We start from the raw sequence: 18,277 nt of genomic DNA on the forward strand, positions 1-18,277 counted from the left end.
TGACCTTGAGCAATTTATTTAACTTTTTTGTGTCTTAGAGGTAAATTGTAGTATTCGTGCTTTCCACGTATTTATGCTAATTCTCTAATATAATTCACTAATATAAATTACATAATGCTATAGTAAGCATTATATAATTATTTTCTGTCATTAACATTGATAGAACTTGGTGTTTGAGGGGAATACGCAAATGAAAGATGATTCTGGCTGAAGTGTGCATTGGCTCTCATTGGTGACCAAAAATTGTCCATATTATTCCAAAATGAATCTCACAGATTGAAACTGTTCATATAAATCACCTCCTGACCCCCATACTTTGTTCTTCATTTGATGTCATTGCTAGTTTTCTCAGAGTGGATTTACTTTGTCACTCACTAGTGAGTAACTTACTTTTTCTGACCTTCAGTTTCCTCATTTTGGTTTTAATTAAGATTGGAAACAACATATATAAAGTTCTTACCATATAGTATGTGTTCAGTAACTGGTAACTGTTAATTAATGCCGTGGCAAATCCTATTAATCCCAATAGGGAAGGCGCCATGTTCAAGAGGCCGAAGAAGAGACTCAGAGCCAGCAAATGAGACATGGGATTTTATCAGGGGCTCACATACAGGGGAGAGAGTCCGGTGGCAGTGGGCTGGACAGGAAAACTGCAGCGGCTTGCAAACACCATGCTATTTATGTAGCATTTTCATTTAATACCCTCCCTGCTAACAACCTCCACCTGGCAACCTCCATTTAACCCAAAATTCGGGGCCTCAATCCCCTGTACAGTCTGGCCCATGTTCCACGGGACAGGCTGGAGACTCAGATGTTCATCATAGATAAAGAATAAATCTTTGGCTTGGCCTTCAAACTCCAAATATGACTTTGCAGCCCCTTGGTGGCAGACATTCCACCTAGCTCAGAACACACATTTAGGTTCATCTGCCACACGGGTGCATTCGAAGGATATGGGTACATTATTGCTATCAGGTGCATTTACCCTACCATTACTCTTATCTCCATCATCCCACCCCCTGCTTTTTAACCAGTTTCTCCCTTTGTGTGTCAGTAATCTATAACTGTTCTCTGTTTTGCATTCTTTCTATTTGCTGAGGGCAGGGGTTGACAAACTTTTTCCTTAAAGGATAAATAGTAAATATTTTAGGCTTTGCAGCCCATAAGGTAGGTCCCTGTTTCAGCCACTTCACTTTGCCATTGTAGCGCAGAGTAGCCGTAGATCAGTGGGGTGGTGTTTCAGTGATACTTTGTGGACACTGTAACTTGAATTTTATGTAATTTTCACATGTCATGAAGTATTCTCCTTTTGATTTTTTTCTCCATCCGTTTACAAAGAGAAAAGCCATGTTTAGCTTGCCAACTGCACCAAAATAGGCTCTGGGCCAGATTTGCCCCGTGAGCTGTCACGTGCCAACCTCTCTTTGAGGGGACTGCCTCTCCCCTAGCCTCTCACCACCTTTCCCTTTTTCTCCCTTCCCACCTACTCTTGTCTTCCCTTCTTCATCACAACCCAGCCACCAATAACACTGGATCTAAAATGCAATCTAAGTGAATTTTTAAATATTTGTGTTTATTAAACAAAGCTTCATGTGTTATTACAATATAAAAATCAAATATGTCTAGGATTTGTCTATATACTCAAAGAAAAACTAAGTTGCTTATTTTCGCATGTATTTTCTATTGATTTTTTTCAATTAAAGAATTCCCATGAAACAAACCATAAGTGAGCCCAGTATTAACCAGTTATATCAAAATAGGATGACAGTCAATTCCAGATATTTTCTGCAATTAGTTTCTTATCCAGACTTTTTTCAACGCTGAGTTTTTCTTATGTATCGAGTGTAATGTCTTTCTGTTTGCCTGAACTAAAATAGTTAAAGAGAAGTAAATTTATTCTCATGAGCCTCGGATGGCCACAGGAGCTGATGGTGACCGGTGAGGTATGGCCCTCCTTAGTCACCCCACTCTGCTTTCAGATCTGACTCTGTACCTGTCTCCTGTCACTGCAGGTGATGCATGTCACATGGTGCCTTGTGCATGACAGGCACAAAGTAAATCTTTATTGAATTAAAAAGTGAAACCCACTTAAAGATGCTTTTTGTAGATCATAGGCCTTTGGAGGAAAAAGATAATGTCTGCCACCAAGGGGCCGCAAAGTCGTATTTGGAGTTTGAAGGCAATAGGATTTTACCTTTATGGCTGAATAACTATTGTTCAGGAGAGGAAGGCAGCTAAAAAGGTAAGATTAACTATAAAATTTACAAAGTGCCATCACACCTGAGACACGTCTTCTCTACCTCTCAGGCCTGCCCTACTCTTTTAGAATAATAAGCTCATAAGTACAGCTTTTCAGGTGGGCACTAGGGATTGCTATTTTCACCATGGCTATCTCTTTTCATATTCATTTTAACATACATTCATGGGCATTATAATTTTCCTACCTGATAAAAAAAGTGTGAAGAGAATGTTTTCTTTATTTTTCATTATAGAGGAGGAAAAACGTGCCACCTCTTTTAAAAGGCTGTGATTCAGTTGGAAAGTGTATTAGGAAGCACACTCAGCAGATGTCTTAACTGAAATCCATCTTTTTGATGATGGCATTAATTTTATTTGAGTGCTAAATTTTTAAAATTAATTTTTAACATGTTATATTAAGAGCTGATAATGTAACTTCTCTGTCACGGCATATTCCTTTAAAAATGAAATATAAATTCTCAGGTTCAATCTTAGGCTATAGTAAAAATGAATTGTTAACTGAGTTTTAAGTTTTTTCTACAGGTTAATTTTTGGTCATGATGCGAGAAAGTAACACATATGATAAGAGATATAATTAACTGAACTCTTGCAAAATTTGAGACCAAGAAAGGGATACTAGGAAGATATTTTCATTAATAATGTACCATTAGCATATAGTACTTAAAATTTAAAACCCATTTTATCACACTAGAGATGTCTTTTTATTAGGATGTTCCCTCAAAGTGTCAGCATATCTAAGCATATCTAAGTATTTACAACTGGGAGTTAAACCAGCATAAAACAAAAGTCAGCTGAAAAATATTCAGAAATTTGCCCTGAATACAGTTCTCAGTTTTGGCTGAATTCAAATGTAAGCCATTCTTTGATTAGCATCTTCAACTAACAGTGGCCTAAACTGGCCACATCAGTAGTTAGATATTCTCTCTCATGTTCTCAGTCAAAAAAAAAAAAGAAGGATTGAATATAGGAGAGGGACAAGAGTATTATACCCTTGGGAAATGAGCAAGAAGTCAGATTTCTTGCTAATGTAATACTGACAGGTTTTGCCAGAGAAGAGGGAATGGAGTGTGGGAGAATTTTGTTATCATTGAGCAGTAAGTTTAGGTAACATCCAGTGGAGCCAGCATTGGCCTGGGAATCATAAAAGGGTAAGAATAGAAGCAGTGTCTTTTCAGTTTTTCTCATTGACCCAGAAGAATAGCTTCAGGGTGACTCTATCTTCACCCTTTTTAGCCACTTAGGTTTCTCTTGGTATGTGAAACAAGAGGATATTTACTGTCTGGACCCCTCCAAAGGAAATAGAAAACCTCCCTGTCACGTGGGGCCTTTCAGTGGGTTGGGAGGAAATATTTCAAACCCAGGGGTTCTCTCTGTCTATACATCTACATCTTTTTAGATCATGATTACTACTCCTATCAATGGGTGCAAATTTTAGTGCAACAACTAGATCAGAGAAAGAAGGTATAAAAAATGCAGATATTGGCCGGGCGCGGTGACTCACCCCTGTAATCCCAGCACTTCGGGAGGCCGAGGCGGGCAGACCCCAAGGTCAGGAGATTGAGACCATCCTGGCTAACATGGTGAAACCCCGTCTCTACTAAAAATACAAAAAATTAGCCGGGCGTGGTGGCAGACGCCTGTAGTCCCAGACACTAGGGAGGCTGAGGCAGGAGAATGGCGTGAACCCGGCGGGGTGGAGCTTGCAGTGAGCTGAGACTGCGCCACTGCACTCCAGCCTGGGAGACAGAGGAAGACTCCGTCTCAACAACAACAACAACAAATGCAGATATTGTATGTACTAGCAATTCAGTCTCTCTAATACATATTTTGGTTGTCATGTACCTCTATGGAAGCAGTTGCTACTTTGTGCTAATCAGTGTATTTGTCTAAATTCCTGAAAGGGTGACACCGTTAGTTATTTTTCAGTATATCACATCACCTTACCCAAGGCCTATATTGTAATAGGCTAAGAGAATTATCTGTGTAAATGTGTTAAGATATTTAATTTTATGAAATGGGAAGAGTGATGAATTTCTGAGGTGGAAGCTGGAAAGCACTTATTCTTGCAAAGGGAAGTAGAAACTTCTAGAAACTACAGGTCTCTTGAATGAGAGGGAGATTTATAGGGTCTATTTCTGATAAAGTCAGACCAGATCAAGGCAGAGGGCCTTAGCCAGATGATCAGGAGAACTCTAAGGCCTGAGAACCTCTTGGAATTATATGCAAAACATCCTTCTATGAACATAGATGCATAGCTTATATTAGATTCTAAAAGATGATGATCACATGCACATACACAAACAAAACCAGTGTTTTGAAGAACTGACGCTGTAAAGATGCAATGGAAGGTCTTGGAGTGGGGCTGCCATTCAACTTCATGAATGTTAACCTTAGAGATGGAGTCAATTAAATAACAGTTAATATTTAAAGTAGTTTATAGTGAAATAGGTCTCTGATACGGTGTTTATCATTATTTCTCTCCAAAATATTTCCTGTCAAAATTGTCATACAGTAATTAATGTGAAACTCATTTAGTATTTTACTAAAAGAAGCATGTTTACAATGGAGGGGGAGAAAGCCAATTAAAATAAGTTAAAAGCAGTTGATTTTGTCTCTAACACTCACTAATGACACCCCAAATGTACCATTTTGAAGCCATTCATTCATATAGGCACTGTGATGGATAATGGGAATGCAATCATGGGGAAAAAAGATCTCTGCCTATAAGGAGTTTAAAGTTTAAGAGACAACTTTCAAACTAACCATTGTAATGTGACATGGTAAATGCTAAAATGAAGGGTTGTGCAAGGCAAAATAGGAAGGAGCATGGAGAACAAAACCCTGACCTGGCTTGGGGTCTGAGGGCAGGTTTCTCAGAGGAGATGAGACTAAAATCTAACATTTGTATAGCAAGTACTACCTCCCAAGAACAGTTCTGTGTTAACTCGTATACCATTGAGACATAAAGAGACTAAGTAATTTGTCCAAAGTCATACTGGTAGTAGGGACAGTGCCCAGATTTGAAGCCAAGCCATCTGGCTACAGCTTCTGTGTGTTAGCCCCTCCGCTATGCCACCTCTGTGCTTCAGGTAACAATGGTATAAATAAACATATGATAAAATTGGTGGTGGGATGGCGACACCAGAAGTGGGGAAAGACAGAGAGAGAAGGAGGAGTCCAACTTTTAGCTTCTAAGAGTTAAATGTTTTCTAAATTCAAAATCAGATTCATTTACATTCATGAGGCTCAGTTTCCTTAATAGTTCCTTCTCCATTCTCTCACCATTTAGAAGAGGGTTCCTGACACTTATCTGTGGGTTATCTGAATTTTCACATATTCAGCTTGTGTTGGGTTACATTTTCACTTAACTTCATAGATATTCATTTCATTCTTTTAATCATTTATTTACTCATTTATTCACTCAATTTATTTCAAAGTTTTACCTTGTGTATATTGGGTGGTACATACGGAAGCCTCCTCAAAAGAGATGAGAAGTAAGAAATTCAGTTCTGCAAACTAAGGTGTAAATATTCCTTGTCGTACTTTTATCCCAAATTCTTTTCTAGTCATATAAATTCTCCAAATAAGTAAAAGTTATAACAATAATTCCTCAAGAAAAGGGGAAAAACAGTTTCAATTTCATCTTAGTGTTCATGACAAAAACAATGCTTGCAGGTCCTCCATGATTTTCTAGCTACTAGTGACACAGAAGGCCCTTTACAAACTCAGGATCATGGTGTTTGCGTTCTGTTCTTTCCCCTGCTGTGGCTCCATGGAACCGAGCATTTGAGGAGGCCCAGTGCTTCTTCAGACCACTGCTATCCATTTAGTGGGCTCTGGAGTCCCACTTCCTCTCAGGAAGTGACTTGGGTCCTGGGAGAAGTACTGCTTATTGTTTGTTCCTACATGGTCCCTGCTGACTTCATATTATAATATTCTTTAAAAGTTTTCTTTACTGGAGCGAAGATCTTCCATTTGTATTATGTCATAAATTTCACCTGGAATAATAAGACTTTCAGTAGCTTTTGTGTGTCACCTCTTTTTACGTCGCTTGTCTGGTGGCACTGAGAATACCTCTTCACTGAAAATGGATCCATTTACAGTCAATAATAGGGTGGCTAATGTTCGTTTTTCTTGGGAAAACTGAAATGCACACCTTTTATCCTATTATACTGATCCTCCAGCTCCAGAGTATCTGATTGTGTAGCTTCTCATTTTCTCTTGTATCTTACCACTATTATTAATAAGAATTCTGTTGCTAATAGCTTTGGAAAATAATATGTGTGCTTGCAGCCACTACCTGTATTTTTATGGTTTGTCTGATTTAGCTGGACTTTGATATTTATTTCAAATGCTGCTTTGTTGCAGATCAAATGTGAGGAGACCTAATGTCCCTCTAGATTTATTTTCAATGTCCTAAATTTTGCTAGAAGAGAATGGGGTTAATACTTGAACTAGGTATAACTAACATTTAACACCTTTAAGTGTATAATCTGTAGTCTATATTCTTTACGTGTGATACGCCTATAGATATGTGTATGTATATATATATCTAGACACATATCTATAATACCTATATATATATTTACAAATATATATAGACAGAGAAGAAGACTTTTTTAAAAATGTAGGGTAACAGTTTTGTAAATATCTGTGCGCACCTTTTATGGTGAAATTTCTTTTTCCTAAAGTATATTTTATTTTTTTAACACACAAAAGTCATATTTTAGAAAAAATATTATCAATATACTCTATCAAGTTCCCAGCCCATCATTCTTTTTATAGCCTTTTGCACATGCTTTCTATTTTGGAAGTAATCTTCAAATTTATTTTGTCAAACAGAATACTATAAGGAATGTTTATAGAATATTGTAAATATTTATTTATGAACTTAAAAACATCTGTAATTATTTATTGTTTTAAAGAATACATTTTAGGTTTTGGTATAAAATCTTACTTTGTTCTGGCCTGAACCTAACTATTTCTAGGATCGATGGGATTTCATTCACTTTGTTTTTTTAATCAGTGTTTTGAGTACCTACTTTGTATGAGATTATGCTGAGTTCTGCGATACTATGGCAAATAAGCTGGATATAGTCTTTGGCCTCATGGAAATCATTTTACACTTGTGTTGACTGTGTCTAAGGAACTTCAACTATTCTTTAGGTTTTTTTCCTAACAGCAGTTCTTCTTTTGCCCAGGGCAAATATGTAGGCTATATTCTTAGAAATGTCCTACAGATGTTCCATACTTCTTCTAAAAGTAAAAAAGTCATAAATTTCTTGACATGGAAAAAGTGGATAAAAACAATGCCTGCAGGTCCTCCATGATTTTCTAGCTACTAGTTAGACTTCCTTTTCTTTTTTTTTTGAGACAGAGTCTCTCTCTGTGTCACTCAGGCTGGAGTGCAATGGCATGATCTCGGCTCACTGCAACCTCTGCCTCCCGGTTTCAAGTGATTCTCATGCCTCAGCCTCCTAAGTAGCTGAGACTACAGGTGCACACCACCACGCCTGGCTAATTTTTGTATTATTAGTAGAGACAGGGTTTCGCCATGTTGGCCAGGCTGATCTCGATCTCCTGACCTCAGGTGATCCACCCACCTCAGCCTCCCAAAGTACTGGGATTACAGGTGTGAGCCACCATGCCTAACCAAAAAAGTGGAGTTTGTTTTTTTTTTTTTTTTTAAGTCACTGGTGTTTTATGCAATAGCAACTTTTTGGTTGACTTCTGAGACCCAAATCTAGTTTTTTTGATGCTTAGAGAGTGATTTTTAACCCACAAGGGTTTTTATCTAAAGCTCATGAACCCCTCAGACAGGAGTCTCAAACTCTAGCATACAAAAGACTCACTTGGGACACTTGCTCAAAAGTAATATTTCTGGGCTTCATCCCGTAGAGATGCTGATTCATTAATTCTGGAGAAGATCCAGAAATTTGCATTTTTAATGCTACAGAAGATCCTGAACCATACTGCCCTGTGAGAGCCAAAGATGGACTTCAGGTGGTTCTGTTTAGCCTTCACACTGTGACTACATGAATTGAATTCAATGAGAAGGTCTAGGAGGCTTTAGAAGACTTTCCTTAGTTTCTTAAAGGGGTCTGCAAAAATACTATGATAATGTTAGAAGCAGTGGTTTACAAGTGGAAGAGGGTACTGGTAAAGTCATCCATACAACCAACAACAAGAACCCGCAGCAAAAGGTCTAACAATGAAAGGAAAATCTATAAAGCAGATATAAATACTCAAGTTGTAGAGGAATCCAGAGCAGTGTCCCCCACACAGCTGTTTTTGAGAATATCTCAGAAGTGAGTAGATCTGTGTTGATAAACTGGTGTTCATTGCTCGAAAACGTTTGAGAAACACTAAGTTTAGAAAGTTATTACTTTATTATGGCAGGAAATAGAGACTTTAATATAGTAATTAGCCTTGTGAATTACTTTAAGAAGAATTCAGTATGTAGTATTTCCCAAGCTTATTTGGTCATAGAACCCTTTTCATATAATCTAAAATGAAAGCAATTTGAGAAATGCCCTTTAACAGAGGGACAAACATTAGTCCCTGAGTGTGGCATAGAAATAAATAACTTTCATTATAACTCTCTCATGAGGAAAAACGTAATTGTTTTAAATACACTAAATAATAAAGCAGAATATTTTATATTGCATATTAGAAAAATTCTTATTAAAATTATATATAAAGAAAAAACCCTCAACTATCTCCTCATTATTTACGTGGGCTTACTCATCTAGTTGATGGTAAATTAAATACTTTCTCTAAAATGAAAATTTAATTTTATCTTTATAATATTTTGGGGATTTAGGAGAACTGTGTATTTCCTAAGAATCATAGAGCTCATCATAGCCAAGTAATAGTTATTATGTCAGATATTTTACAGCAATGGTTAGCAGCAGGCCAGACAGAGTTGCCTGTGTGTAAACATGTATGTCCAAAACTTTGAAGCACAGCAGTTCCATAGTGATTTAAATAAATAAATAAAGGCCAGGTTGGCTTAGTGGGGGAAGAACTCCTGGATTGATTGTATCCAAAAAGTTTTCAGAAGGGCGCCGTGGCTCACGCCTGTAATCGCAGCACTTTGGGAGGCCGAGGAGGGCCAGCCTGGGCAACATGGAGAAATACCGTCTCTACTAAAAACACAAAAAATTAGCCGGGTTTGGTGGCGAGTGCCTGTAATCCCAGCTACTCAGGAGGCTGAGGCAGGAGAATCGTTTTAACCCGGGAGGTAGAAGTTGCAGTGAGCCGAGATGGAGCCATTTTTTGGTTTTGTTTTGTTTTTTGTTTTGTTTTGTTTTTGAGACAGGGTCCCACTCTGTGGCCCAGGTTGGAGTGCAGTGGCGCAATCTCGGCTCACTGCAGCTCCCCTTTCCGGGCTCAGGTGATCCTCCCACCTCAGCCTCCTGAGTAGCTGGAACTACAGGCTCACGCCACTACGCCCAGCTAATTTGTTTGTTTGTTTGTTTGTTTGTTTGTTTTGGTATTTTTTGTAGAGATGGGGTTTGCCATGTTGCCCAGGCTGGCAGATAATGTTTTCTGGAGAGGTAACTTAGAGGGGAGGAGCAAACAAATAATACTGAAAAATGCGGAAAGGAGATTAATTTAGCAAAGGAGATGGTCAAAGGAATTTCTGCTGGGAGAAACTCTTTCCTAATTTTGTTAACAATAAGAGTTTAAGGGACAGAGAAACATATGCTTAGGCAGATAGAAATCATGAGTGAAGATGTGATGATTAGGACACTAGTCCTATGAGATACTGTGAGGTAAAATAAGTCAAATAAGTTTGGGAAATGCTACTTCATCCTTTGTGCTTAATTTCCCTTTAACTGGCCTTTCACAAAATGAATTTATCACAGAATTATTTTCCCCATAAATTGAGAACCTGTGCAATACCCCTTGGGAGAACACTGAGCTGATAGTAATAGGAAATAAGGACTGCTAATTAATGGGCAGCTCCCATAATCATTGGTTGTTTGGGACAAAAAAATGATTAGATTTAGGTCATATATTTCATTCTGTCCTCTTACATTATTTAGTTATAAAGATTCACTGAATTCAAAGAAGATTTACCTTTCACGACTGTTGTATTCCTGGAATACAAGATTCTTCTAAATCCAGGTCATGAAAGTAAGACCTTTTCATCTAGAATCCTCAGACCTCGCATAATTGTCAGCAAGTAGCAAGCACTCTTATATAATTTTGACTCTTAAAGATTCTTCATGCGGTGTTTCTTTGCTTACTTTATAAATATTCACAAGACTTCCAATTTGGAATTGAGCCAGATAAAGACTTCTTAAACATGCTTAATTTCTAGTGAAACTATTGAGCGGCCTTTCCTAGTAAAGAATTAGGAGGGATTCTTAAAGCCTTTGAAAATTTGGTTTATAAACATTTTAGGTCCAAAAGGAAATTTAAGGTTTAGAAGGTTAAAATAGCCACTCATCTACATAAGCAAAGCTTAAGATAAGTCAAATAGACCAAATGGGAATCAAGTACCAACTAAATAAAACATAATATATATGTTCTCTTTTCATTTTGGGGCATGATATTTCTGGCGAAGCCGTAGTTGTATATGCTGCCTATACATACTTGTGTTCTCTAACATGCCCATAGAAGAACAGTAGATGTGAGTTAGATTTTCATGTATATTGGGCTAACGTCAACTTAGAGATGAAACAGAGTTTCTGTATTTACTTGCAGATTTTTTAAAACCTTTTTACTGTTTCAGAACAGTACTAAATTTTACAGTCTAAGTTGGTAGACAGCTCTTTCTCATAGTACCTGCAAAGAGATCATGACATTTTTGGTCCTCAGTGAAAGACTATTATAGGACTACAAGTTTGATGCTAACATTTTAAAGTTTCACTGAAGTGAAGTGGAATAGCCATAAAATTGTTAGATTTCTGGAATCTTCCTTCTACCATCCATGTGATGAAGGTAATCTTTTTTCCCATGGAATTGTCAGACCCTATACAGTTTTTGAATAGCACTTGTATTTTGTCTCCAAAGGCATTTTGTGCTAAGTTTGTAGGAGTTTACAAATTTTCCAATTTATGATTAAGCTTCAAGCTATCTCTTACATATGTTTTAAGAAAAGGCATTAATAAAGAAAGGATTCTTTTAAATCCTTTAAAACTTGGTCAAAAAGACCATTTAGTGATGTAATCTAAAATGAAAGCAACAAATTAGAGTTAAGAACATGAAATAAGTGAATTATTCTCCATACTCTTGAAGAGTATAAAGGAATTTTATTATCATATTAAAATGATAGTGTGACTTTACTAGTAGCATAATCATAAGAGGGCAAAAAAAAAACAACCTTTAAGTTGTATTGTTCTTACGCAAATAATAGATATCACAATTATTTAGACAAGTTATTTTTAAACATGACTTCATGAATTATGTAGCCTAGATTCAATAGCTACCTTAATTTGCTTTTTTTAATGATAGGAACAACACTTATAAGGTCTTAAAGAGTGTATCTTTAATGTAGTGTTTTGTAAAATGTTTATTTTAATTTCAGACTTACAAAAAGGTTGCCAGGATAATACAAAGAATTCCTTTACATTCAAATTTCCCAAATGTTAATATCTGACCACATTTCCACTTTTGCTTTCTCTCTCTCTCTTTCTTTGCAAAATTTTATTTTTTCTTGAACTGAAAATAGTCCGCAGACACTCTTATGTATTTCAGTGTGTATTTCCTAAAGACAAAGACATTCTCTTGCTTAACCACAATACAGCTATATAAATCGGGAAATTAAGTCATACAGTAATAGCATTGCATAGTAGACTTCAGTCAGATTTCACCAAATTATCCCAAGAATGTCTTTTATATGAAAATAAAATGCTGATTATGTATTAATTTCAGTTTTACTTAATGTCTATTTAGACTCCTTTAGACTAGGTCATTTCCTGGCCTTTGTACTTCCTCACAAAGTACAGACCAGTTATTTTGTAGACTGTCCCTCAATTTGGGTTTGTGTAATATTTCCTTGTCATTAGATTTAAGTTATGCCAGACTGAAAAAAAAAAAAAGCAGAATTGCGTAAGATGTGATTTTACAAGAAATCAAATTTCTATTTATAACTCTGAGAATCGATCTAATTATTTAATTGCTATATTTGCCTGAAACAGAATATTCATCTCCAGCTTCCCAGAAGAAAAGATACTCCTAGGAGATTTTATATGTATTTCTTAATGAACTAATTTGGTTTAATTATGGAGGAACTTGTTAGTTTTTATATGGTTTATGGAATCACACAGATCATTCTAATATTTACTAAGAAGGTAAATAAAATGTATGACAGTATTGATCTTTTCTTTTCACAGTTACTCCTGAATGCCCACAGAAAGGAAGAAACTTCTCTCTCCCTTTAGACAAAGTCGAATTCTTATCGCAGCTCATAAAATCCTTTATGAAACTGGAAAAAGGTGTTCAAGAATTGTTTGACGAAATACTTTTATCACTCAAGATAACCAGGAATACTTCAGGTAATATCCTCTTTTGTTTAAATTTGTAAATCTATAATTTCTCTGTGTTTTTGCTTCCTGCTGCTTTGAATGAAAACGATTACTTGAAAAAAACACACATGAAAGAATTCTTTAAATAAGCATTCGGTATAATGCACACCATGCATTATATATAAAAATGCACACATTTTTATCCTTCATGCTTGGCAAGTTCCTTAATTCTAATTGACAAAGCATCATACATCAATTCTGGATGATTTTTAGCTAAAATTAGGTCAATTTTTCTTTTCAAAGAAACACAACTAGCCTATGGAAAGAATAAGCAGACTGGGTGGTCTAGTATCTTTTCTTTTGCTCCTAGCACCCAGATGATCTTGAGCAGAACATATAGTCTCCTTAGACCTGAATTTTCTCACCTTCAAAATAATGATGTAGGACTACATTAATTTTCTCTTTGTTTTCTTTCAGGATTAGATGCTTCAGATTTCGATATGTTATAATGTTATATAGGGTTGTGAGAATTAAATGACAGTGAAAATAAAATACCTAAGAAAATGTCTAGTATATCATAAACGATCAATAAATGTGAGTTGTTAAAATAGTAATTATAATTATGGAATATGTTGTTTTTAGTTTAGTCTTAACAAAATCCCTTTGAAAAAAGCCATGCTGTGTGTACTGAATAATATTTCCAACATTAAAGGTAAAATTCAAAGGTATAATGGTTGAGGTATGTTCTCTGTTATCATATCTATATTTATAAAAATTTTCATTTTCCTCAGAATGAAATATACAAAGTTCTCCTTTACGTGATACCATATGCCATTCTAAGGAGTGTAAATATATATATATTTGCTGCATCTGCAAAAAAAAGTGAAGGAAGCAAGTGATTAACAATTAGTCTGAAAAATTTAATCCCCAAAACCGATCTCTTGGTAAAATTATTTTCACTTATTATGTTTACTCTTGTATTCCTTTACTTACTTTGCCCACGTAAATAATGTCACAAAAGTTATAGGGTTGGATTTTGTTTTACATTAAACATAGTTTACTGGCCTTCTTTGTTTCAGGTGAAATTTAGGTAACACTGTTATATTATAAAATAAATAACATAGGTTACTTTTTCAAATTTGGAGAGAATTTGAAGAAAAAATAAAGATGGACTATAGATTTCTGAAGCCAACCCAAAAAAAAACCCAAAAAAAAACAAAAACAAAAAAAAAGCCAAAGATTTAATTAGGAGAGAATGGGACCCTTAAAACGTCTTTTAGATAGAGTTTGACTGTGAGGTCAAACAGAGGTCTGAATAGAGAAATATGATATCCTAATTATTGATTGACATATTGGTTCCTGGAACAGTTGACATTGGAGTTGGTACTCATCCACCGTGCCTGGCTAAGATTTGTCATCTCTCATCTACATCTCTAACAGACCTTTTCTGAGGTATGCATCAAGAAACAGAATGAACTTCAAAACATCTAGGCTTCTACCCAATTTGAATCATCTTGTATTAGTCCTAGGCTAGACTCTTGGGAATTAAGTCAGTTTTGTGAACTTTATTCTTCTTAAAGTCAGCATAAATTCAAAATTAGAATTGCGTTAGGAGGTATTATAAAGATGTAACACTGAAATGGCCAAGAATTGAAGCATAGATTTGGCATGCTGACTTTAGGGAAAATAACAATTTTGAAAAAGGTGATTCAATTCCATTAGATTAAGATGAGGCAATGTGGAGACTTGCAAATGCTGGATATTTGAGAGCAATGGTTACCATTTGTGAATGAAAGTCAACAGAGCAAATACATAATTTGCCACAATATACTGTTGCAAATGTGTCATCTTATAAGCAGTAAGGCAGATAAAAGCAACTTCAATATCATGTTAATAATAGTGAACTATATGAACACATTTGTGGATTATCAAACACAGGATGTAGAAGGAATTTCAAGGGGCAAGTATAAGAAGTGTCTAAGTACTAGAACGTCTCCTTGTGATATATGTAGTCTTCTTTGTTGAAATTCATATTTTTTTGGTCGCAAAGCCAAGATTGATTTAATGTGACACAGCTTTATGTAAATAGATTCTTGAGAAGAATGATCTTGAGGGAAATTGTCAAGAAAAATCTTAAATGTTTTATTCAGTGTATCCAAGTTAATCAATTCTTATCAAAAGCATTGGTTTCTTAAATCAGGAAGGAAAAGACTCCTTGAAATGGATGATTAAGGAAGCCAACTATATCTTAACTATTGGGTATTCCTGATAGTTAAGTTTTGCTTAGAAATCTGGTGAGGAAGAGAATAGGGGGGAAAATAGAGAGGAAGTCATTTGGTTTCCTGCGTGTTTATTTTGATTGGAGCATATTTTGCTAATAAAGATCTTGGAAAGAGTTGCCTACGATGTCTATGTAACTCAAACATATGAACAGATGAAAAATGAGGGCTTTTTTTTCATTGTGCAGATTTTTAAAAAATGTCCAGACACTTAACATCACATAGAGAAAATATAAAAATAATTAACCAAATATTTTACTTTTTACTTTGATGTTTACTATTATATTGTAGACTTAGCCAAATTGGCCATTCTGTCAGTAATTTGATTGTAGACAAGAGATTTTTGTAGAGATATAATAAATATTTTCTGAGAAAGAAAAGATATTTTGTCATTATTTGCTTTTGTTTGGTCATGATTCAATGGTTTTCTATTTTTGTCACTTCAAAAAATGATAGGACATTATTTGACTGTTGTGGTGCCTTACTGTATTAGGTGATGATATCTTATGGAGTGGCCGTGGATTTGATTTATGGGGCATTTCTAATGCTTCTTTGGAATAAAGTTGTTCTTTGGGCAATTCCTCAATTTTTCCAAAGGTGGCATCTGAGATTTATCTAAACCAGGAGGCTTCTTGGCCCTCATTTTTCTTTAGCCCCAGCAATGACAAAGAGCAATGGCTGCTTCAATTGGATGTAAGAAGAACACTTAGGGTTTGTCTCAGAAGAATCAAAGATTTCAGATCTTCTGAAAGATTGTTTGTACTCTTAGGGGGTCTTAAGAGGGGTCAAATGGCTTCTAAGAGTTCCTTAGCTAGATGGTTAAGGGATTGTATTAGGGAGGCGTATGTAGTTAAGGTAAAGAGGCTCCTAGGGTTTGTAAAGCTCATTACACTAGGACTTTAGCTGTTTCTTGGGCAGAGAGGTCGAAGGCTTCCACATTGGAAATTTGCAAGGTGGCCACCTGGGTTTCTCTTCATACTTTTTCATGGTATTATCTCTTGGATGTAGTCTCTTCTACAGATTCAGCTTTTGGTGGGAGGTTGCTTGTGAGCCAGAAAAAGAACAGTGAAGAAAAGAAAGACTTGTAGTTCCCACTTAGAGCTGCCAACAAGGCAAGTTGCTTTGTAGTGCACACAATGGGAACCTATGAACACCAATTTGGGTGTGAAAGTGGATGTCACAGGGAAGTACTGCCAACCTCTACTCTCTATGAAAGAAAGCGGCAGTGTAGAAACTAACCAGAAGTATAAAATGAACCACAAAGAACTCTGTAGGGGAAGCTGTTGAGCAGCTGGCATTCTTGTGACCCTCTGCACTCTTCTGAGGTTCTTAATCTAGGCATGCTTTTAAAGAAACCAGTATTGACTGCATGCAAATAACTATATTTTACAGTGATGAGCCGAAAGTGGGCTACCTTCTCTAGACAATGATAATAAGTGTATAGATTTTAAATACATTTTTAAAATATATGAAATAATTCATCAAATGTTTAGAGTTCATAGAGTTTTACATTGCCAAATTTCAACATTGACCATTTTGAATTCCAAACAAATGTAAAAATGCCACAATTTGTTAAATCCAGAATATATCACATTAGTGTAGATCCCATGTTAGTAATCCTATCTAAAGATGATAACTTTTGCTTCCCTGTACAGAATTAAGTTTTTTTTAACCCATTTTAATTTGGGGGAGAGGGATTATATTTTAAAGGCTATCATAATTGCTTCATAATTCATTTTCTATATCTTACTGTAGAATTGCTCACCAGCAAGAGGAATCTTGGAAAGCTTCTTTTTTTCCTTAGTCATCTTGAATATAGGCAGATGGTTTGTATAAACATCTGAGCACATTACTTTGAGTGAATAAACATAATGTATTTGGGAGTGAAATGATAAATACAAGATAATTAACTTTTTCCGTAAGTCTTAAACTATAGCTACACAATAGCAGACAGTTACTTCCAGAAACAGATCTGCAAAGCTTATACTTCAATCTAGTATTATTTTTCCAAAGTAAATACCTTCTAAATGAGCTATCTATAGAAAAGTAAAGTGACATTCAGAATCCAACTTTGTCCCTTCTTGTCATTAACAACTTGATCTTTATTATTTTTTCTGTTCTAAAAAACTGAAAACTTTTAAATAGGATGAAAGAGTAACTACTTCATACATACCTCCATGTTAAAAATAACTCAAAATCTTGTCATACTATGTAGAAATTCTCTTTTATAACAATTTAGAAAATGTAGAAACACCTTGTTACTTCTACTAGAGGAATAGTTTTCCATTGGTGCATGTATCATAATTTAACCAGTTATTCATTGATGGACAGTTAGGATTTTTTTCTCTCTTCATTTGCTACCACAAAACATTATATGGCAAATTTCCTTAATTATTTCTTATATGTACACGACTATATCTGGATGGTAAATTTCAAAAGTAGAATTGCTAAATAAACAGGCATGATCATAAAGAGGATGAAAAGATAAGCCACAAACTAAGAAAAAACTATTTGCAAAACACATATATGATAAAGAACTTGTATCCAAAATATACAAAGAACTCTTAAAATTCAACAAGAAAACAAACAACCCAATTTAAAAATTCATAAAAGATCTGAACAGACACCTCACCAAAGAGGATATACAGATGGCAAACAAGCATATGAAAAGATGCTCAACATCATGTCATTAGGAAAATGCAAACTAAAACAAGATGACACTACACACCTATTAGAATGGCTAAAATCCAAAACACATACAACACCAAATTCTGGCAAGGATGTGGAACAACTCTCATTCATTGCTGCTAGGAATGCAAAATGGTACAGGCTCTTTGGAAGACAGTTTGGCAGTATCTTACAAAGCTAAACATAGTTTTACCATACAATCCAGCAATTGCACTCGTAGGTATTTATCCAAATAAGTTGAAAACTTACATCCGTACAAAAACCTGCACAGGAATGTTTATAGCAGCGTTATTCATAACTGCCAAAACTTGGAAGCAGCTAAAATGTTCTTCAGTAGGTGAATGTATAAACAAATTTTGGTACATCAATACAATGGAATATTATTCATCGATAAAAAGAAATGAGATGTCAAGCCATTAAGAGACATGGAGGAACCTTAAATGCTTATCACTAAGCGAAAGAAGCCAATGTGAAAAGGCTACATACTATATGATTCCAACTATATGACATTATGAAAAAGGCAAAACTATAAAGACAGCAAATAGATTAGTGGGTACCAGGGTGGGGTTATGG

General features: G+C 35.5%; 1 protein-coding gene across 20 annotated transcripts in view; it reads left to right on the forward strand.

Annotated features, from left to right (window-relative positions):
* The window catches only part of KIAA0825, a 462,961-nt gene that overhangs the window by 114,912 nt on the left and 329,772 nt on the right, over nt 1–18,277 (forward strand). For all 20 annotated transcript variants that reach the window (XR_010156851.1, XR_010156852.1, XR_010156853.1 and 17 more), the window contains one exon: nt 12,606–12,767. Coding sequence is in view for 16 of the 20 variants with exons in the window: in XM_063810211.1 (XP_063666281.1) it covers nt 12,606–12,767 (162 nt within the window). In the remaining 4 variants the exon portion in view is untranslated. The remainder of the gene's footprint in view (nt 1–12,605; nt 12,768–18,277) is intronic.

This window comes from Pan troglodytes, chromosome 4 (assembly GCF_028858775.2).
Source record: "Pan troglodytes isolate AG18354 chromosome 4, NHGRI_mPanTro3-v2.0_pri, whole genome shotgun sequence".
Lineage (NCBI taxonomy): Eukaryota > Metazoa > Chordata > Mammalia > Primates > Hominidae > Pan > Pan troglodytes.